The sequence below is a fragment of the Dromiciops gliroides genome, chromosome 1 (assembly GCF_019393635.1).
Source record: "Dromiciops gliroides isolate mDroGli1 chromosome 1, mDroGli1.pri, whole genome shotgun sequence".
Classification (NCBI taxonomy): domain Eukaryota; kingdom Metazoa; phylum Chordata; class Mammalia; order Microbiotheria; family Microbiotheriidae; genus Dromiciops; species Dromiciops gliroides.
In genome coordinates, this window is record NC_057861.1 from 749,582,147 (window position 1) to 749,604,769 (window position 22,623).

The following is a 22,623-nucleotide window of genomic DNA, read 5'->3' on the forward strand; positions in this document are numbered from 1 at the left end:
TTAAGAGATGCCTTCTTCAGTCACTAGAGCAGTGTGGGCTACCAAGGTTAGGAAGGGGTGGCTAAAGTGAACGGACTGTACCCCACCCAAAGAGTCAGGAAGGAGGGCCGGATGAGGCAGATACAAGAAGGAGACAAACGAGGGCACAGTGGGAAATATGGAGTAGAAGGGGCAAGTGCACCAAAGGGAAGATTAACTATAGAGCCCAACAGACCAAGGAAGGGAACTGGCCACACTTAGAGAGAAGAAGGCAGCAGAGCCCGGGGGTGGGGTGGGGGGAGGAGGGGGGGAGGGGCTGAGGCCACAAGGGGTCAGCTCCTCAGTGCTCAGCAGTCGGTGTTAGTGCGAAGGTCTGTGGTGAGGGGGTCGTGCTGGATGGGCTGGTGTGCACTCGCACACGCTCCCAGTCTACCTCAGCCCTGCGAAGCTTCTCCCAGCAGTAGTGACGATTGTACTGGCATTTGGGCAGGCGGCAGAAGTCTCCCATCAGCTCTAATACATCCCGGACCAGGGGGCAGCCACGCACTTCATTGGCTGGCACCTTGGGGTCCCTGGAGTGCTCAGGGCATAGGACCTGCAGGAGCTTGCAATATGTTTTGCTCTGTGGGTTGTAGACATCACAGAAGAGTTGAGTGGCCCCTTCAATCCTTGTGGGATGTCTGGCTCTCATACTTGGCATAGCAAGGGAGATGGAGGCCCCAAAGGGGAATCAGGGAAAAATTTTGGGGGACCTGGGGCTAAGGCTCCAACCTTGAAGTTTGTTCACAATAAACTTTGGAAGAAATATATATATCTATATTCCAGTACTGCTGTAGATATGAGATGCCTTCTACAGCAGGACTATTAAAAAGTGAATCGCCCAGGGTTACACAAGAGGTCTGAGTTACAGGCAGATCTTATCTTCCTAACACTGAGGTCAGCTCCCTGCCAGGCCACACTAACTTCCTCTCCTGAGGTTTTGTTTGTTTGTTTGTTTGTTTGTTTGTTTTTTGCGCAGGGCAATGGGGGTTAAGTGACTTGCCCAGGGTCACACAGCTAGTAAATGTCAAGTGTCAGAGGCCGGATTTGAACTCAGGTACTCCTGAATCCAGGGCCAGTGCTCTATCCACTGCACCACCTAGCTACCCCCACTCGCCTGAGTTTTTGAAACACTTCTTTCTTTCTTTCTTCCTATCTCTTTTCCTTTTTTCCTTTTTTCCCTCCCACTTTCTGCCTCTCTTCCTTCTCTTGGCATTCCTTCCTTCCTTCCTCCCTCATAGCTGTTATTATTTAATTATATTCGTAAGACTTCCCCATCCCCTTTCTTATACATGTTGGAATTTGTTTCCCCCGCTGCTTCACGGTCATTTTAGGTAGGTTTATTTTTGGGGGGAGATGAACCATTTTCTTTCTGTTTCGGTGTTTCTCTTGTTGGAAGGTGGGTCCCGTAGATCCTCCTCCCAGTTGACCTTGCTCTCCCCTCCATCCTCTGCATTAACCATTCTCTCATATTCTTTCTGAGCTGATGGTCACTCGGTGGATAGAGGAGAGACTCCCGGGGGAGCCGGGAAGGACAGTTTTGTTTGTTTGTTTGTTTGTGGGCCAATGACCAGCTTCCCCGGGATGCAGCAGAGTGATTGCTGCCTCGGGAATGTGCTGAGGTAATTAGGAGGGAGGGAAATCACCCCCTCCCAGTTAGGGAGCTGGGAAAGACCTTGGAAGCACTTTATCCTCTGCATTGTGAGGAGCTGGGACTCAGCCCCAGGTCTTTTCCCGCCTTTTGTCTACGATAAGGCTTCATTCTGCTGCCTCACTTTGTGCATGCAGGGGCTGGTTTGCCCAAGGTCACCCGGCTAGTGGGTGACAGCCCACATTCCAAGTCTCCTCTTCACCAAGGCAGATAATTCACCCCAAGAAGGTAAGTGCTGTTAGGGATTGAACCAGGCCTTACAAGGGGGCCCCCTTTGGGGGACCATTGGTTGATAAGGTTTGTTGTACTTTAACATGTAGATTGAGATGCTTTGAGTCATCGCTGGCCTCTGAGACTCTAAATACTCTATTTAGTGGAAGATGAAGGACAGAAGCACCTCTCTCTGCTTAGCCCCTTGGGTAGTTCAACCAAGATTTCATTCTGGTTAGGTCAGTTGAGATGAGGGATTTTATGTGCTCATTTTGCAAGACCGAGGCCATCTCAGACCCTGCCAGGGGCCTGCTGACCCCTTTAGCTGAGCTAGAATTTCTTCTGCACCCTCTGGAAAAGAGGTCCTCCCGTCTCTGGGTGAGCTTGTTCCCAGCTTCAAGGCCTTGGGAGGTGGGTTTTTTTTCTCTCGGACAGTATTGATACTAACTGCTCTTGAAGCCCATCAGCTCTTTGTGATCAGGAATCCCCTAGAGCAGGGAATCTCCCTTTGATGGATCAGCCAGTCCCCTATCTCCCACCTAAAATCTCCCAAGTCTCTTTGAACTGGGCTCACCTTCCTCTTAGCCTCCCCGCAAGTGCCTTGAGGGCTGGCAATCTCTCCCTTATGTAGTTAATATCCAGAGGCACTTGATGAATGCTTGCAGACCGATGGAGTGATTGTAGCTGTGAGGTGGGGTCTAGTCTCATCTCAGCCTGTTCTCAGTGTGTGTGGCCTCAGAGAAGTGACTTGGTTTTCTCATCTGTTAAGTGGGGAGAGTCCCATCCTGTGATGACCCTAATTCTCCTTCACCCCGCATTTGGGCCAAATCTGTCATTGCCCCCTTTACAGTATGTTTCGTACCAGCCTTGTCTCCACTTCCACAGCTGCCACCTTTTTCAGGCCTTATCACCTTTCACCTGGATTGTTACCTGGCCTTGGAATTGCTCTTCCTACCTCCAATGTCTCACCCTCTGGCCCAGTCCTCCACACTGCTCCTAAAGCATACAGATCGTAATTCCCCTCCTCAATCAACTTCAGTGGCTCCCTATTACCTCTGGGATAAAATAAAATAACCATTGTTTTTAACCCTTCACCAGCCCATCTCCCCTCCCACACTCCCATGATCTCACACCCGTGATCCAGTCACATCGGCTTCTCTTCCCATGCCTGCCTTTGTACTGATGATCCCTCCCTCCCTCTGCTTCATCAAGTGGATGGGGCTCAAATAGCTTCTACATGAAGATGTTCTGTTCCATTGCTGCTCCCTCCCTCCCTCCCCACCTGCCTTGTCTTCAGCTGCTTGTATTTGATTCAAAAGGATTAATTACAAAATGCTTTCTTTGGCCTTCAAAACCCTTCACAACCTCAACCCTCCTGCCTTTCCAGGCTTCTTACCTCTTACTCCCTGACCCTTGACCTCCCCCCCTCAGCTCCCTCATTCTATTTGTGTGTGGTTTTTTTTTGGGGGGGGGGAATGGGGGTTAAGTGACTTGCCCAAGGTCACACAGCTAGTAAGTGTCAAGTGTCTGAGGCCGGATTTGAACTCAGGTACTCCTGACTTCAGGGCTGGTGCTCTATCCACTGCCAACTAGCTGCCCCCACCTCATTCTCTCTATTGCTGCTGTGCCTGGAATTCTGCCAGATTTCTGACCTCCCCGGCTTCTCCCTGAAGCCTCCCCATCCCTCTTCATGCCAGTGCCTTCTATTATCTATTTATCCTCTATCTAGCTGGCTCTGTTTGCAAGCGGTTTCTCCCATTAGATTGTAGGCTCCTGGAAGGCAGGGACTGTCTTTGGCCTCTTGTATCCTCAGCACTGAGTCGGTCCCACGCCTGGCATGTGGTAGGCACTTGTTTATTGATTGATTATATTTATTTGTATTTAGTTTTTTTACTTTTATTCTGCATCTACTTACACGAGCCTTTGTTTCATCTTTTGGATTCATGTCCCCAGGCCCTCTCACGGTGCGTGGCACCCATGAGCTGTCTGAGAAACGCTTGCCGCTTAACTGTGTCTTCCACTCCTGGCACTGGGATGATGGACTGATTGGTTCTTCTTGGAATCAATACCACCAACAGGGCAGTGGCGAGTTTTTGCTCTGGTTGGTTCTGTTAAGCATGGCCCTCTGCCTTCAAGTGATTCAAGGAGCATTTATTAAGGGACTGAGGATACAAAAACAAAAATGAATTGCCCTTGGTCTCTGAGAGCTCACTGTCTAGAAGGGGGTCAGGGTCGGGGGGGCGGGGGAGAATGGGAAATGAAGACAGACAAATGACCACAAAATCCTTACAGGGTGATGGATACCAGTGGACATCAAATACCAACAAGCTCTCAGGGTGATGGGGGTGGTATAAACAAGCAGAGAGATCAGGAACGACTTTGTTTTTGTTTTGTTTTGTTTTGTTTTTGTGGGGCAATGGGGGTTAAGTGACTTGCCCAGGGTCACACAGCTAGTAAGTGTCAAGTGTCTGAGGCCGGATTTGAACCCAGGTACTCCTGAATCCAGGGCCGGTGCTTTATCCATTGTGCCACCTAGGTGCCCCCAGGAATGACTTTGTGACACAGGTGGCATCTGAGTGGAGCTCAAATAAAGGCATTGGATTCCAAAAGGTGGAGGGGAAGAGGAAGCATGCTTCTGGCAGGCTTGGGGATAGCCCGGGCATCCCTGGGTGAGGTGCCATTTTAGTTGAACTATATAGCTCATATAAGGGGGAGGAACGTAACCAAGCCTAGAGAAAGGTTGAAGCCAGGTGATAGAAACAACCAAATGAATGAATTTTATTTTATTTTGGGGATAATAGGGAGCCTGTGAAGGTCCTTGAGCAGGGGAATAATGTAAGAACTGTGCACTGGGAATATTCCTGTGGCAACTGTGTGGAAGATAGATTGGAAGAGGCAGTGGCCTGGGGCAGGAAGACCAGTAAGGAGGTTGTTACAAATGTAGGTTTGGTTAAAGGAAAGTCTTCTTGATAATTCATGGGGAAGGGACTGCTTCCAGGGCTCACCAGAGGCCTCAAAACACAGCCTGGATGGCCCCTTTCTATAGAGAGGAACCCATTTTCAGGGACACTTTGGACCAGAAGCCCACCGAGGTCTCCTCTAATTCCAGAATTCTAGCATTCTGTGTCCCTGGTGACTTTTAGGGATGCGGGCATAGGAAGAACTTGGGAAGCCTCCTCCCCTCCCCAGGACATCATCCCAGAGACGAGTGAGGGCCAGCAAATGGGATCCAGGTTCTGTGGTTATTAATCGCCTGCCCTTGGTGTCTGGGACCGGAGAGGCCTGCTGTGGAGGCCCTGTGGGGAGTGGGCTACAGGCAGGACACACTAACTTTCATTCAATAACAATCAGACCAAGCAATGACTGTTGGGGGAGTGCCTTATTCTGCAGTCATAGGCCTCCTCCCCACCTGGGACTGAGCCAGGGCTGGCCAACCTTGGGGGCAGTGATGACACACCCGACTGGATCTTCCGGTCTTTGTTGCTGGGCAGTGGTAGCACTGCTCCCTGCGTGTCCAGGGAGGTGTGCTGTTGGCCTTCCGTTGGCTCAGAAGGCCCCCATGGGGTGGAGGTGGGTAGGGAGGAGATCGTGGGACTCAGAGGTGGAGCACAGGCATCTGGGCAGCCATTAGCCATGGCCTTGACTTTTGCTGACTCTTGGAGGGGGAGAAGCGTCCTCTCTCCCTCCTCCCCCAAACCTGATAAAAAGACTCAATGTGAATTCTTCTTGATACACCCAGAGCTGCCCAGGCAGCAGCCACGGTGGAGCCCTAGTGGGGAAAGGTTCTGGTCACCAGGTCATTGTTTCTGCGTTTGTAGGTCACATTGAGATCTTTGATCCTCTCTGTGTGACCCTGGGCAAGTCACTTAACCCCCATTGCCCCGCAAAAAAAAAAAAAAAAAAGTAAAAAAAAATGAGCTGGAGAAGGAAATGGCAGAACCCATCCAGTGTCTGCCAAGAGAACCTACGGTGGGGTCACAGAGAGTCAGGACTGAGAGACTCACCAAGGAAAAGGCAGGACTTGTTTCTTTCATCGCATTTCTGTCCCCAGAGGCCATCCCAGTGCCTGGTAAACACTGGATGGACCGATGATGATAAATAGCACTGTAACAGGTCTTGTAGGGACATCGGTGAGGTAAGGCAGGACAGGTACACATCTGCCTTTGAGCTCCAGTGCGGGTGGGTGGTGGGAAAAGCTTCAGACTGGCCCCTGGGGGCACTGGGGTTCTAGACCCAGGTCTGCTCTGCTCTGCTGTGTCTACCAGGGTTTAAAGTGTGCTAATTGTGGGGGGAGATTCAAACACCAACAAGCTCTCAAGGAACTTCCATCTGCCTGGGGAAGTGAGCACAGGAGGGTGAGGGCAGGAGAGGGGAAGATGCCCATGTATCTCGGCAGGGCCCAGAGAGTCAGTCAGAGCTGGGAGAAAAGATGAAGGGAGGCTGCCCTGGGCTTTCCCTCAACATGGAGATCCATGAGGACCTCACCAAGGGAAGGAGGTGAGAGAGCCGCAGGTGCCAAGGGAACTTCCAGGGAAAGAAGGAAGCTGAGACATGACGGTGAATTCCAGAGACATCTGTGCAGGCCAGTGATTTCCCCAAACTGGTCTGAATTTCCCCATCTGTGAAATAGGAGAGGGGCCCTGGATAATTTTTAAGGTGCCTTCCAGCTCCAACATTAGGGGTTCCTATGGGGGAAGCAAGTGATGGGCAGCTAGGTGGCACCATAGTGCACAGATCACATGACCTGCAGTTACAGATGAGGAAACTGAAGCAAACGGTGCAGTGACTTGCCCAGGGTCACACAGCTATTAAGTGTCTGAGGGTAGATCTGAACTCAGAAAGATTACTTAATACTTAATATCTAAATAAAAGTGATAAAAGCTTAAAAATATACTAAGATTTTGGGATACCCTGTATAGGTCTTTTCCCTCTTTTGGTAATCTCTTTGTAGTATAGACCTCATCGGGGTAGAGGTGGGTCAAAGGGTGTGCAGAGGTTTGTAACTTTCTGGACATATCTCCAAATTGCCTTTCAGAATGGTTAGACCAATTCACAGTTCTACCAACAATGTATGAGTCTACCTCTTTTCCTACAGCTCCTTCAACAAAGGTCATTTTCCCCTTTGTCATCATTTCTAATCTGACAGGTGTGAGATTTGCTCAGAATTGCTTTAAGTTTCAAATTTCTGATTTTTAGTGAGTTGGAACACTTATTTTTTCCACATTGTTGATAGCTTAGAGTTCTTTTGAAAATTGCCTATTCATTATCTTTGACCATTTATCTTTTGGGGAACTGGTTCTTTGTCTTCTAAATTTGAATCAGTCCCTTATAGGTCTTCCATGTAAGACTTTTATTACAGAAACTTACTCCAAATATTTTACCTGCAATTACTTGTTTTCCTTCTAATTTTAACTGCATTAGATCTGTTTGTGCAAAAACTTGATATAACTGAAATTTTCCATTTTATCTTTCTAAATTTATCTTTTATCTTGTCTCTATAGCTTGTTTGAGCATGAATTCTTCCTTTATCCATAGATAGATCAAAAAGGTAGTTTCCTTGCAGTTTAAATTGGCTTATGAGATCACCATTTATTTCTGAGTTTTATATTCATGAAGTTTGTCTTGGTATATGTTGTGAGACATTAGTTTATACCTCATTTTTTCCAAGCTGTTTTCTAGTTTTCCAGACAGTTTTTGTCAAGTAGTGAAGCCTTACTCCAGTAAATGGGATGTTTGGGTTTATTGAACATAGTGCTGTTATTGTCTGTTGTTTGCCTAATCTATTCTACTGATTAATTTAAATGTTTGTTTTTTTTTAAAAAATCATCACTGTATAATTTTAATGATTACTGTTTTGTAGTGTCATTCGAGATATGGCACGGTTAGGGCTCCTTTCTTCCTTGAGATACTTGACCTTTTGTTCTTACATATGAATGTAATTATTTTTTTTTAGCTCTGTAAAATACCTCCTTTGTAGTTTGATTGCTATAAAATTGAATAATAAGTTAATTTAGGTAGTATTGTCATTTTTATTATATTGGTTCAACCTTCCCATTAGTCATGAGCTCGACCTATTCATATTTCTCTAATTAGTTTGGTCTGTCTGTATTTCTGCAGTGTTTTGTAGTTGGATTTATATAGTTTCTTGGTGTGTCTTGGTTGATAGACTTCCAGATATTTTATGACTTACGTAGTTTTGAATAGAATTTCTTTTTCTAGATTCTTCTGTTTTTTGGCAAGATAGAGGGATTCTCATGATTTATATAGATTTATATCCTACTTTATATTGCTGAAATCATCAGTTCTCTCATTAAATTTTTTTTGTTTGACTCTTTAGGGCCTTGTAAATAAATCATCATATCATATGCAAAAATGATAGTTTTGGGGGCAGCTAGGTGGCGCAGTGGATAGAGCACTAGCCCTGGATTCAGGAGGACCTGAGTTCAAATCCATCCTCAGACACTTAACACTTACTAGCTGTGTGACCCTGGGCAAGTCACTTAACCCCAATTGCCTCACTAAAAAAAAAAAAAATGATGGTTTTGTTTTCTCATTACCTATGCTTATTCCCTTGATTTTTCTTTCATGTTTTATTGCTATAGCTAGCCTTCCTGGGACTCTGTTAAATAGTAGTGGTGATAATGGGCCCCATTGCTTTGTCCCTGATCTTATTGGAAAGGCCTCTAACTTTTCTTTATTATATATAATGTTTACTCTTGGTTTTAGATAGATATTATTTACTATATTAAGGAAAGGTTTGTTTTTATATACCCTAATTCCTATTTATTCCTTTGCTTTCTAGAGTTTTTTTTTTAACAGAAATGCATGTTGGATTGTGTCAAAATAATTTTTTTGGCATCTTAAAATAATTATACAGTTTTAATTATTTTAGGTTATTAGCATGATTTATTATATTTATAGTCTTCCTTATCTTGAACCAATCCTTTATTCCTGGTATGAACCCAACCTGGTCATAATATATAATCCTTCTAAAATGTTGTAGTCTATTTGCTGATATTTTATTTAACTTTTTTTATATCAATGTTAATTATGGATATTGATATGGATTTTATCTTCTTTGTTTCTCCTGCTTAAATTATGAACTCCACATATGTATCATAGAAAGAGATTGATAGAATAACCTTTTTTCCTATTATTACGATTTATGTAATGTTAGGATTAATTGTTCTTTGAATATTTGATAGAATTTACTTAAATCCATCTGACCCTTGAGGTTTTTTTTAATTTCAGAATTCATTTATATCTTGTGCAAATTTCCTTTTTTTTATATTGAGTTAGTTAAATACTCTTGTTAATTTGTGTCTTTTTCTACATATTTATTCATTTTCTCAAAGTTATCGATTTTATTAGCATGTAATTGGGAAAAATAATTTCTGATAATTTCCTTTACTTCCTCTTTAATTTTTTTAGTTCTCTTTTAAATTTTTCCTTTTTTCTTTTCTTTTTTTTTTTTTTTTTGGTGGGGCAATGAAGTTTAAGTGACTTGCCCAGGGTCACACAGCTAGTAAGTGTCAAGTGTCTGAGGCCAGATTTGAACTCAGGTACTCCTGAATCCATGGCCAGTGCTTTATCCACTGTGCCACCTGGCTGCACCCTCTCTTTTAAAATTTTTGACACTAAATTTCATTTTCTACTTTTAAATCAAATGAGCTGTTTATGTGTTTTATTAATTTTTCTAAAAAAGTTCCCACTTTGATCAATTCCTTTTTTTGCTGTCAATTTTTATTAATTTCTGATTTAAATTTTATAATTTCTACTTTGTTGCTTAGTTGAGGTTTTTGGATTTGTTATTGATTATTGTTATTTGTTATTTATTTGATTCAAAGTTTTGCTTTTTTAAATTGAGTGTCCAATTCATTCATATTGTTTCTTTCTCTTTTTTGTTGGTATGTTTATTTATTTATTTATTTTTTGTGAGGCAATTGGGGTTAAATGACTTGCCCAGGGTCACACAGCTAGTAAGTGTCAAGGGTCTGAGGCTGGATTTGAACTCAGGTTCTCCTGAATCCAGGGCCGGTGCTCTATCCACTGTGCCACTTAGCTGCCCCCTGTTGGTATGTTTAGAGATATAAAATTTTCCCTAAGAACTGTTTTAGCTGCATCCCATAAGTTTTGGTATGTTGTCTTTCATTGTTATGATTTTCTTTGATGAAATTTTTTATTATTTCTACAATTTATTTTTGGATTAACCAGTTCTTTAAAATATATTTAGATTCCAGTTACTTTTAGTTTTAAATTTTTTCCTCAAGAACCTTTAGTAAATATAATTTTTATTGTATTGTGATCAGTAAATGCTGTTTAGTATTTATGTTTTTCTACATGGTCAATTTTTATAACGATGCCTTTCAAGAGTGAGAACTATATAAATTTCTTTGTATTCCCATTCTATAATCACTAGACATCATTATCTCTAACTTTTCTAAGGTTCTGTTCAGATCCTTTACTTAATTCCTTGTTTATCATTGTGGTTAGATTTGTCTACTTTTGAAAGGGGTACATTGAGTCCTCCATTAGTCTAGTTTTGTTTTCTATTTGAGAGTGTGATAATGTGAGGGGTGACACAGAGAAAGCCATGAGAGCAATGTGCACAGATGGCGAAGAGACCACACCAATTATAATAGAAGGTTTGAGTAGTGAGAAATCAAGTTGTATGGCTAGAATGAGTTCTGATTACAAATGGCTTTGAAAAACAAGAAAAGGAAGTTTAGACATGATAATGATCTGCGGGCCATCCTACAGTGCCTAGAAGGCATCTCCTCCTCAATGCCTCCTTTCTTCTCTTTCCTTTCTTTCTTCAAGATTTATCTCTAGCACCTCCTTCTATGGGAAGCCTTTCCTGGTTTCCACCCCTCCCCCAAACAGCTGGTGCCCTCCCGTCACACTATCTTGTCTTTAACCACTTTCTCTTCATATTTATTCTGTGTGTATTTGTGTATGTAATCATATACATTGTCACATAATAAGACTATTATGGGGGCAGCTAGGTGACGCAGTGGATGAAGCACCGGCCTGAGTTCAAATCCAGCCTCAGACACTTGACACTTACTAGCTGTGTGACCCTGGGCTAGTCACTTAACCCCAATTGTCTCACACATACACACACACACACACACACACACACACGCACAAGACAGTTATTAAAAAAAATAAGACTATTATGGTTCCTTGTCACAGAATAATAATAACAATAACTAGCCAGGCACTGTGCCAAGTGATTTACAAATCTTATCTCATTTGGTCCTCAGAAGAGCCCTGGGAGAAAGGTGATAATATTATCTCCATTTTACAGTTAAGGAAACTGAGGTAGGCAGGTTAAATGAATGGGTAACATTTCATTCTTGGTCATTGTAACCTTGGCTTGTAGATTGATTGATTGATGTAGGATAAAGCAAGGTGGTGAATCTGATCTGGGTTAGCTTCAGATGCAGACCCTCTATTGCTCTGTCTCTGATTTCACCCCTGACCCAGCCAGAGTCCCCTTGCTGGCTAGGGAGGAGGGGAAGGCTTGTTGCCTCACTGATAACATCTCTTTTGCTCTACAGGTAAAGTTCCATGTTCAGCAGGGCTGTTCTGAAGAAGGGCCCTGTAACAAAGGTCTTTGAGTGGTTTGGCACAGGGCCCAAGCAGACCTTGTTGGTCGGCTTCCCATAAAGTCTGCAGGAGGCCCAGTGTGTAGGTCAAGTGCATTCTTTGGCTTCTGACACCTGGGGCAGAGAGGAGGGTGCAATCCTCCTGGTCAGTCTGCTGAGGTGTTGAGCCACAATTATTCTTTACCTCCCACACCACCATACCTATCATCACCAGCCTCCCCTCCCCCTTCCCAGGGAAACTGAATAGATGAAGGTGGTTCTGATAAAATCCTGTCTGGAGGGGCCTGGGGCAGCCTGGGTCATGCTGGGCTGGGGGTCATGAAGATCACCTTGACTTTCATTCCCAGCCTGCTTGGGGAACTGGAATATCCGCAGAATCATAGATGTAGACCTGGAAGGGACCCCATAGGCCATTCCAACCCCCTCTCTTTCTAGATCCTCCGGGGAGTACACATCAGAGGCTCCCATTTGATGAGGGGTCCAGCGTAGCCTTCTCCCCACTGTCATCATGCATCACTACCTCCCTCCCCCTGCACCCCATTTTTCACCTTTTTTGTGTGTTGTCTTCACTCATTAGATTGTAAGCTCCTTGAGGGCAGGAACTGTCTTTTTAAAAATGTGTATGTGTCTCCCCAGTGTTTAACACAGGGCCTGACTCCCAGTTGGCACTGATGAAGGTTTCTTGACTGACTGAATGATGGGTTGTAGCCCGGTTGTGAAAAGTGGTGCAATGGAGTGAGGTCAGATCTATGCTTAAGGGAAAGCATTTTGGGAGTTGAGAGGATGGACTGGGGGAGAGCGAGACTGGAGGGAGGCAGGGAGGCCAGTGAGGAGGCCGCTGCAATAATCTGTACATGATGTGATGGCCACCTGAATTTAGAGACCAGTGGAGACAAGGGCTTGGATTCAACAGATGTTGCGAGGAAGCTGGTCATGCAGTGCTTCAGTAAGTGCCATTAATAATTCATTAAAATATAGGGGCAGCTAGGTGGCGCAGTAGATCGAGCACCGGCCCTGGATTCAGGAGTACCTGAGTTCAAATCCTGCCTCAGACACTTAACACTTACTAGCTGTGTGACCCTGGTCAAGTCACTTAAACCCAATTGCCTCACTAAAAAAAAAAAAAATTCATTAAAATTTAATTTAATAAAACAGGGCTGATGGGTGGCACAGCAGATATAGCACTGGACCTAGAATCAGGGATATCTAAGTTCAAATCCAGCTTCAGACACTTACTACCTGTGTGACCCTGGGCAAGTCACTCCACTTCTGTTTGCCTCAGTTTCCTCAACTGTCAAATGGCAATAATAATAATGCCACTTACCTCCCAGGCTTGTTGTGAGGATCAAATGAGATCAAACTTGTAAAAACACTTAGCACCTGGCACATAGCAGGCATTATGAATCTGCTTATTCCTTTCTCTTCTCTGCATATGTGGGTGAAAGGTCAAAGATAATGCCTAGGTTATGTACCTGGGATTCTGAAAAAGGGCTGTGATGTCTTCAACAGAAATAAAGAAGTTCAGAAAAGGGGAAGGATCTGGGGGGGAGGGGAAGGGAAGTGGTGACAGGGGCCTGAAGATACAGTTAAACCTATGGGTGTCGATGAGGTGACCAGGAGATCACAGGAGATGACAGCGGTGCCGACGGCAGAATTTTGGAGAAGACTCCCAATTAGGGGGCATGGTATGGATGATTGAGAAGGAGAGGTCAGATGGGAAGAGAACTACGGGGGAGCAAAGACCTATGAAGAGAGAAGGGAGAGAGTGTGCAAGAGGACAGGGTGGTCAACGGTGCCAAACGTCACATTTGTTGTGGATGGAGATGACGTGAGACTGTCGTGTCTCCGGCCGTTTGTGGTCATGGGAAAACTTTTCCGTTCAATAAATGATAGCATAGTGTCACAGGGGAGAGGTGGGGGTCCTTAGGTATTCCTCACTAAAGAATTGCACTCTCCCACACAGTCCAATTAGAATTAAAGTGGTCTTTTATTTTGTGCTAGGAAAGTGAGAGGGAAGTCAAAGATTTCACCCCTGGGGAGAAGAAGGTGGCTTAGCAACATCCTCCTCCCAGAACAGAGGGAAGGCAGAAGCTTTTATAGAGGATAGATGGGGTGTCCACCTGAAAACTGGGAAGTTCCCTTTCGGGTGGGGTGAGGAAAGCTTGGATGCTTGTCATGTTCCTGAGAGTCCAGGAGGATCTTTCTGGAATGATGGTCCTGACCTTTGGGGTTATCTCTGTCTCCTACCTCTGGTCGGGCAGTAGCCACGCCTGCCTAAGTGACTTTCCTGCTATAGAATGTTATCTCACCTTACTCCTGATATCTAGTTGGCGAATCTAAACTTTAATAGTCCCTAGATTCCTCCTTACCTCAGTCCTGTTATCTGGTCATCTTTGGTTTTGCTTCTCACTGGAGAAACTGCTGATTTATCCTGTGCCCCATGTCAATAACGTAAATAATATTTAGTACATGAATGATAGGGGAGCTAAGTGGATTGAAGTCAGGAGTTCAAATCTTAACCCCATTTGCCTCAGTTTTCTCATCTGTAAAATGAACTGGAGAAGGAAACCGCTCCAGTGTCTTTGCCAAGAAAGTCCCAAATGGGGTCACAGAGAGTCAGGCATGACTGAAAAATGACTCGACAACAACAACAACAAAGCCTTTATATTGCTCTTTAAGGTTTACGAGAGCTGTACATGTTATCTCGTTTAATCCTCACAACAACCTGAGAGGTGGGTGCTCTATTTATACTCATTTTACAGACGAGGAAACTGAGGCTGGCTAGTCCAGGGTCGCATCACTACTAAGTGTCAGATAGGATTCAAACTCAACCTTCTGGACTCCAGATCCTAAGCTCTCTTCACTCTGTCCACTGTCCCCCCTCAGGACCACTTGAGTCATCTCAGTCACCCCCTTCCTGGGGCATCTGGTCAGTGAATTTTTCATCAGACTCGAATTCTCGGTCCTGGGTTTCTTTGCACCAGTCGCTTCTTTACCCCCTTCTTTTCCTGACCTCCCCCTCTTATACTATTCCTATTTTATAGTCGGGCAAACCTACCTTCCCAACTTTATTCAGGACATTCCATAATCTGAGAATGCCTTTCCCCCTTCTCTTTGCCTAACTTAGTTCTTCCCTTCTCTTTTTTCCCCCACTTAACACTTTTCAAAAGTTATTTTAAATTTGTAATAAGTTAAATAAGTTTTTATTAATACCTTTTGTTTTCTGTCATTCCTGACCTGGGGCCCCACTTTTCCTGATTGAAGCCTGCCCATCCTGGAACACTGTCAGGCATGCTTGACCCCTCTCCCTCTCCCCTCCACCCCCATCCGGGTGGTTCTGGAACCAGGAACCTAGAGCCATTTTCAGATCAGTGCTGCCCTTGTTCCTGTATGGGGTGTGTCAATCTCCTTACTTCCCTTTTGTTCTTGTAACTTTCCCACATTCAAGTGCCTGTCCCGCTCTCCACTCCCCAAAGGGAGAAGTATTAGAATGTAAGCTTCGAGAGGGCAGGGGGTGTCTTGGCCTTTATAGTGAAGAGAATAGCACAGTGCTTGATCCAGTCAGAATTTAATCAGTGGCATTTCATTCATTCATTCATTCATTCATTCATTCATTCATTCATTCATTCATTCATTCACACAAATTACCCTTTCTCTGCCTCAAGGATCTTACTCCACCAGGTAGAAGGGAGGAGTCAGAGAGTCTGTTCATTCCTGGGCTTAGAGGCCATATAAACTTGGCAGAATTGTTCCCCTTTCTGGTCCTGTTTCCTGCTCATCTGTAGAAGCTGTGTGGAATTTTTCTTAGAAGTATCTTCTGATCCCAATGATCTGGTCAAGAGCACTCCCTCTCCTGGTCCCCCCATATTTAGTGAGTAAACTGTTAAGTGGCCAGGATACTATCTGGAGTCCCTTTGGTTGAGGAAGACAGGCCTCTGCTTATTCTTCAGTCTTGTCAGTAAACATTTATTAAGCACCTACTGTGTGGGAATGCAAAGACAGCCCCTTCCCTCCCAGAGCTTACGGTCTAATGGGGGTGACATGCAAACAATTATTTCCAGACATTCTATGTACTTGATGATTTGGAGATAATGAACGGAGGGAAGGCCCTGGAGTTAAAGGGCTTGTAGAAGGCAGGATTTTAGTTGGGGCTTGAAGAGAGCCAGGGAGGTCAGTGTATAGAGCAGAGGAAGGAGAGTCTTCCAGGCCAATGTTCCTGGATCTAAGAGTATGGGAGGAGGAGGGAGGGGGAACAGGGGGGCGTGAGGCCGGGGTGGGGAAGTTATGAAGATCTTTGAACTGCAAGCAGAGCGTTGTTGTTTTTTATACGGCCCTGGAGGTGATAGGGAGTCACTGGAGTTTACTGAGTGTGAAGCGGATGTAGTGAGACCCGGGCTTTAGGGAGATGGATTCCTTTGGTGGACAAGTGGAGGATAGACCGGAGCGGGGAGAGACTTGAGGCAGGGAGACCCACCAGCAGCTATTGCCGTGGTCCAAGCGTGCTGGGGTCTGCACCACAGTCGGGGCAGTGTCAGGAGAGAAGGGGGAGAATTTGAGTGATGCCACAACGGTGACATCAACAAGCCTTGGTGCCATCTGGGGGATGAGAGATGGGGAGGCATCCAGGAGCTTGGACTCCTGGGAGGAAGGTAGAAGAGAGGAACGTTTGGGGGTGGTTTTGCATCTTAAATGCCTCTAAATTTTTAATCTACGCATGCCCACAGCTCTCTTTGTATATGTATGCATATAGCATAGCGCCATGCCAGACACATAATAGACACTCAAGAAATGTTCATTGATTGACACACGTGTTCTTTTCTTTACCCGTGCCAGGAGCCCAGCAATGGACAATTCCACAGTGATGAGCCAGTATGCCTGCAGGGGAATGGAAGAGAAGAAGGAAAGGTAAAAAAACAAACTAAAACCCAAGTTCCCTGAAGGCGGGGGCTCCTTTATGGGTCTTCCTCCTTTCCCAGTAGCTAATCCAGTGCCTGCTGCATTCACTTATTAAATTAATTTAGATGGATTAATTAATTAATATCTGCTTTTTGCTTCATAGCTTCCCCACCCCACCCTCACGCCCCGCTTTTCCCCCCTCCCTCCTCCTCCCATACTCTTAGATCCAGGAACATTGGCCTCCCAGCTGTTCCACAACAAGACACTGTTTCCCCAGGCCTAGAAGACTCTCCTTCCTCTGCTCTAATTTAATTAATTAATTACTTAAAGGTGCTTAATGTTTGTCTGATTGAGCTGAAAAGCACCTGGGTGAGGAACATCAAGCCTTGTGTTCTGAACAGGCCTCTCACCAGCCAGGGCCTGACCTGACTTGCCTCCTTGCCCGACTACCACTGGGGTGAGGAAGAGGATTTTCTTGGTGGGGGGGATTAGAAACCATGCCTTCCTCTCTCATCCCTAGTCCCACACTGGCTTGTTTCAATAATGGATGAAGTTTAACTTCAAGGTCATCATTCTTTTCATAGGGAAAAAGTAGCTAGAGATGTAGCATTTAAATGCTGATCTGTGCCAGGATATGTGGAAATGTTCAGTAAGCAGGCGCCTGCCTCAGGGAGTTTACCTTCCATCGTTAGTGTGTGGGTGTACCATCCAGCCTCCTTTGGAAATGGTGGCCGGAAGTGGCCTGCTTGTGGCCAGAAGCTCACCTCTCTGAGCATGGTGACCCGGGGAGGGATCAAAGGTTCACATGGGGGGAGATAAGAAGGATGGTTCTGACTTAACCTCCCTTGGGGAACCCACGTGCCTCTGGGTGGTCCCCTTGCTTCCTCAGCCTCTACCTGTTTTCCGCCTTAGCAGAGGACTAGATGAATGCATATGGATAGCAGTGACTTGGCTGATATCTCGGATGGCTTGGTCTCCTGTTACCCCATTGAGTTGGACATATAGACCTTTCAAAACAGAGGACACGCCTGCTGTGTATGTTGTAAGTCTCAGAGCTTTGGGCTCAGGGTGTATGGAGTCAGCCAAGGAGCCCAGGCTTGGCCAAGAGAGCAGGATAGGTGACCCTGGCTGGCAAAGGACCTTTCAGAAAAAGTCTGTGCTCTGAGTGATCAGACTTCCCCAGGGAAAAGCCTCTCCATCTCTGCTCCCAGAATTCTGTAACAAAGAGGAAGTCCGTCCCCCCCCCCCCTCTGAGCAGCGGGCAGGGCTGGTGTGTGTCAGGCTGATCTAACACTTCTCTTTCTGGGTGGAGATGCTCTGACTCATGTAAATCTCCCTCCTGGGGAAATCTGAGAGCAGGCTTGTGCCAGGGAGCAGCGTGACACTTTCCTGGTATTGGGTCAAGCCTCTGGGCTCTCAGAGCCAATGAGCTGACTTGGCTGGGGTTTTGCTGATTCTGATGGAGCAAAACTTGATGTTTGATGAAAGCCTGGGGCTGAGTCTGTTAACGAATGAGAATGATCACCTTGGTGGTGACACCCTGGAGATAGGCCATCACAGCCATCATGGAGTGTTTCCGACGCTAGGGTTTGGGGAGAGCTCTCCCAGAATCCTGACTTCCACTCTGAGCAAAGGAATAGACTAACCTGGGAGGAAGAGGAGGACTCTGGGTCAATCCTTGGTGAAGGAGTATTTAGAACTACTGAGTATTTACTGCAAACAGGGAGGCAGGCCTACAGAAATAGAAACTCCTGGCCCTGCCTCCAGGGTGTTTCCAGTCCAGTGCCTGTTTCTTTAGCTTAGGAATTGGAGAATTAGAGGGAAGCCAGGAATGAGGAATATTGTGTCTCTTCCAGATCTTGGCCAGGTAGTGACTTTCCTCAAGCGGAGGAGACAAGTGTCAGCCCCTTGAGGGCAGGGATTGTGCAGTGCCTGGCACATAGTAGGTGCTTAATAAATGCTTGGTCTTCCCAACCCATTCCTATTTTCCCAAAGCCAGTAAGAAAAAGATTTTAACCCCAAATGCTGGAGCTTCCTGTAGATATGAGCTGGGCATGCAAATCCCTTTAGGAGTTTTAGATTACTCATTTAGCCCTTGGGAGATTTGACAGCTTTTTTTCCTGAGCTTGTACATGTATATTTTAAGACACGCCCCCTTTTCCTTTGAGCAGAACCACAAGGGACTGAGCACTAATAGGTTAGCCACGTGATCAAATGTACTAATGGGATATGTAGCTGGCTGTCCAGACCCCACCCCCACCGTCCTGTCAGTGTCCCTTTGTCCTCTTCCTGACTGGACATAGATTCCATCTTCCCTCTGTCATACCTTCCAGAGGGAACCTAGCATCCCTCTTTCCACTCCAGTCCTTAGAGCCATTTCTTCTTTCCCAGTGATGATAGGCTGGGCTCTTCATTTTTTTTTTAATTAATAAAGTATTTTTTTTTCCCGTTACATGTAAAGATAGTTCTCAACTTTTGTTTATACAAGCTTTCCAATTTCAGATTTTTCTCCCTCCCTCCCCTCTCCCCTAGACAGCAAGTAATCTGATATAGGTTTTATATATATACACACACATAATAACATTAATCCTATTTCTGCATTAGTCATGCTATAAGAGAAAAATAAGAGCAATGATGAAAAACCTCAAAATAGAAAAACCTCAGCACCCAAAACAAAAGAAATAGTATGGTTCAATCAGCATCTATACTCCACAGTTCTTTTTTTTTTTTTTCTTGGATTTGGAGATCCTCTTCTATCATGAGTTTCCTGGAACTCTTCTGTACCATTGCATTGGTGAGAAGAATCTAGTCCATCACAGTAGATCAACACTCAATGTTGATGATACTGTGTACAATGTTCTTCTGGTTCTGCTCATCTCACTCATCATCAGCCCACTAGGCTAGGCTCTTCAAACTCCACTCTTTGCAGGGCAAAAACTCCAGTGTACACTAAAGTCACCCTGGTCCTGCATCCACCCCATTGCTGCATCCTTAGGATCTTGTCACTGAGCCCCCTACACGTGTTGTCTTCCCCACCTTGCCACCCCAAGGTAGGACATGAACTCCTAGAAAGCATGGATTGTTGTCTTTTTTCTTTTTTGTGTCCTGGGCAATTACTGTACTCTGTTTGGTGCCTGTAATCACTTAATACAAGCCTTTTCATCCATCCATCCATCCATCCATCCATCCATCCATTCATTCACTCACTCACTAGGGATCATTTTTCCAGTTGGTGGCAGGGTCAGGATTAAAATCCATACTCGCTTACACAATAGGACAATGTACATTCTTTGGAGCTCCTCAGGTGAGTAGAACCAAATGGAGAAACCAGGTTGGCTTTTCACTCATTGGATAGTATAGGGTTCAAGACCTTCATTTGCAGCCTGCATGCATCCTCCCCTCACAGCCCATCACCACAGGCTTTGGCCCTTATCCAGAAAGAGCAGTTCCAGAAGCCATCAGCAGGTTGTGTCTCTTCCCACGGCCCCTCTAATATTGGTTGCACTTATTCGGAAGAATTTTTTTTCTTTGCTACTTCCATCCGTCCTTCTTAGCTTTGTTCTACGGGGCCAAGCAAGGCAAGTCTCCTCTCTCTTCAGTGTGATAGGCCTTCAAAACAGGAAGACAATGATCACATCTCACATTATGTCTTCTGCAGGCTCCATATACCCAGTTCCTTCAGATATTCTCAGAAGATGGGACCTCAGGGCTTTTCACCGTCCTATTGTCATCCTCTGAATGGTCTCCAATTTATCAATGTCCCTAACTAAAGGATGGAGCCCAGAACTGAACCTAGTACTCCAAATGTCTGGGGGGGGGGGAGGACAGAGGAGGGGGAAGGAAAACAGGACTGGTGCTTCCCTAGGACACAACAAGCATTTATCAAGCATCTGCTGTATGCCAGACCCTCTGATAAACCCTGGAGAGTCATAGAAAAGCAAAAATATAATCTTTGCCTTGGAGATACTCTTGTCTTAATGGGGAGACAACATGCAAAATGTGGCAGACACACATGCATACTCACAAAGTATAAAAAGAAGTTAAATGGAAGGTGATCTCAGAGGAGAGAGCAAGGGTAGAGGTGGGAAGGGTAGAAAGGGAAAGCTCTCTTGCCATAGGTGGGATTTGAGATGAGTCTTGAAGGCAGCTAGGTGGTGCCATAGTGCATAGAGTGACCGGCCAGGAGTCAGGAGGACCCTGAGTTCAAATCTGGCCTCAGACACTTACTAGCTGTGTGACCCTGGGCAAGTCACTTGACCCTGTTGGCCTTAGTTTCCTCATCTGTAAAATGAACTGGAGACGGAAATGGCAAAACCACTCCAGTGTCACTGCCAAGAAAACCCCAGATGGGGTCACAGAGGGTCAGACACAACTGAAATGACTGAACAACAACTTGAAAGAAACCAGAGAAGGCAGCTGGATGGCACAGTGAATAAGGTACCGGCCCTGGATTCAGGAGGACCTGAGTTCAAATCCAGCCTCAGACACTCAACACTTACTAGTTGTGTGACCCTGGGCAAGTCACTTAACCCTTATTGCCCCTCAAAAAAAAAAAAAAAGATTAAAAACAATAAAAAATAATCAGTAATTGGGGGAGATCCAGAGTTCTCCGTTCTTCTAACGTCCTGATTTTAAAAAGTAAAAAGTTCAGTCTCTTGTCTGATCATGAGATTGAATTAATTCTCCTCAATCTTGGTCAGACCCTACCCAACCTTATAAGGAATTTAATCTAAGATGGGGAAGCCCATTGTGTTCTCCTCACGTTTGGGTGGGATAAATACTTTGATAAGATTGCCCAAAGTGTGTGTGGTGGGGTGGTGGGGTGGGGGCAGTTTAGTCTGAGTATAGGGATAAGACTTCCAATGCAGGAGTGACAGGGTGTCATTCTCAGCCCCTCATTTTAAGATAGCCCACCTTTCATTGTGTTACCCATCAGAGCTGATTGGCATCCCTCTTCCCAAAGAACACATAAGTCCTGAGCCCTCCCTGCCAGGATTGTCTTTGGTTTAAGAGAGACGGCCAAATGAATATCCTTTTATTAATAACCTGCTGGCCTAATTAATAAAATAATTAAATTACCCAGAAACTGTGTCCCTTGAACCTTTTTAATCATCACAATGTTATTCCCTAGCTGGTGAGATTGACTTCTTAAACCCTACATGTAAACTTTTCATTTTTGTTTGTGAAATTTCATGTTACTGTATTTAGCCCAGTATTCCAGGCTGTCTGGGTGTGTCTTAATCCTGAGCCTGAGATCCAGGTGCAAAGCCTCCCTTTGCACCGTCCTCAGATTTGAATCCACATGCTCATGACCATCCCTTCACCCAAGTCATTGAGAAAAAGTTCATTCTCTCCTTTTGTTCCTAAATTCTCTTTTTCAACATTCCGGGGAAATTCTCTTGCAGGCATTCCTGAAATAGGGTGGTGGGACTCTGTTTCTCATAGGTTCTTCTATTATAATAATTTTGTGGTCTCATTCTTCTGACCCTAATGCTGTTTTCACTGTCTTTTTCTTGGCTAAAATAATTCTGCTTTTCATTTAACCTATATGTCTATAGACATTTCTAAATTTGTTGAGTCAAGTCCAAACAAGAAGCATTTATTAAGCACCTACTATTTGTCAGGCACTTTGCTAAAATGCTGGATTTCATTTTCTTCCTATCCTGAGGTTTCTTAATAATGCACGTTTCTTTCATCTCCAGATCCTTCACTATTATTTAATTTCTTCCTTATTATCCATTTTATTTGTGCTTTGAGAAAATTCTAATTTGGCTCCTGGCATTTTTGCTCTAGTTACTTTTAATGCACTGCATCTTTTCATTATGCTTATACTTTTAAATATTTTGTTGTTTTTTTTCTTCATCTGATTTTTTTCTTTCCCAAACCAAATTTTTGTCGAGGGCCACCAGTAGCTCTGTGTGTATGTGTGTGTGTGGGGGGGGTGTTGGTTGGCATTTCTTTTGCTCTTGTGACCTGCCCTTTCCAACTCTCACTCCTAGTCTTCCTGAAAGTCATAAAAACTGTTTAGAGCTAGAACGTGTGTGCTCGTCCTCAGCTAACTGTCCAGGGCCCATCCCAGAGCAGTTGAGCCTCCAGAGAGGATCGTGAATAGGACATTGTCACTGCTGTGCCGGTTTGAATGTCTTGGACAATGTGGGGCTTTTACTGATGACTCAGAGCAGGCGTGAACGCAGAGGGAAAAGAAGAGGAGAGTTGGCTGCAATAAGATACTGAAAC

At 44.9% G+C, this 22,623-nt stretch overlaps 1 protein-coding gene across 2 annotated transcripts in view; it reads left to right on the top strand.

Moving 5' to 3' along the window:
* ARHGEF3 (Rho guanine nucleotide exchange factor 3) overlaps positions 1-22,623 on the top strand; it is a 305,070-nt gene that overhangs the window by 19,611 nt on the left and 262,836 nt on the right. The window contains exons 1-2 of one of the 2 annotated variants that reach the window (XM_043975606.1): positions 1,869-1,897; positions 16,324-16,395. In XM_043975606.1, coding sequence (XP_043831541.1) covers positions 16,334-16,395 — 62 coding nt within the window. In that variant the 5' untranslated portion in view covers positions 1,869-1,897; positions 16,324-16,333. Of the gene's footprint in view, positions 1-1,868; positions 1,898-16,323; positions 16,396-22,623 lie in introns of those variants that run through there. The other variant, XM_043975605.1, reaches the window with a different exon arrangement.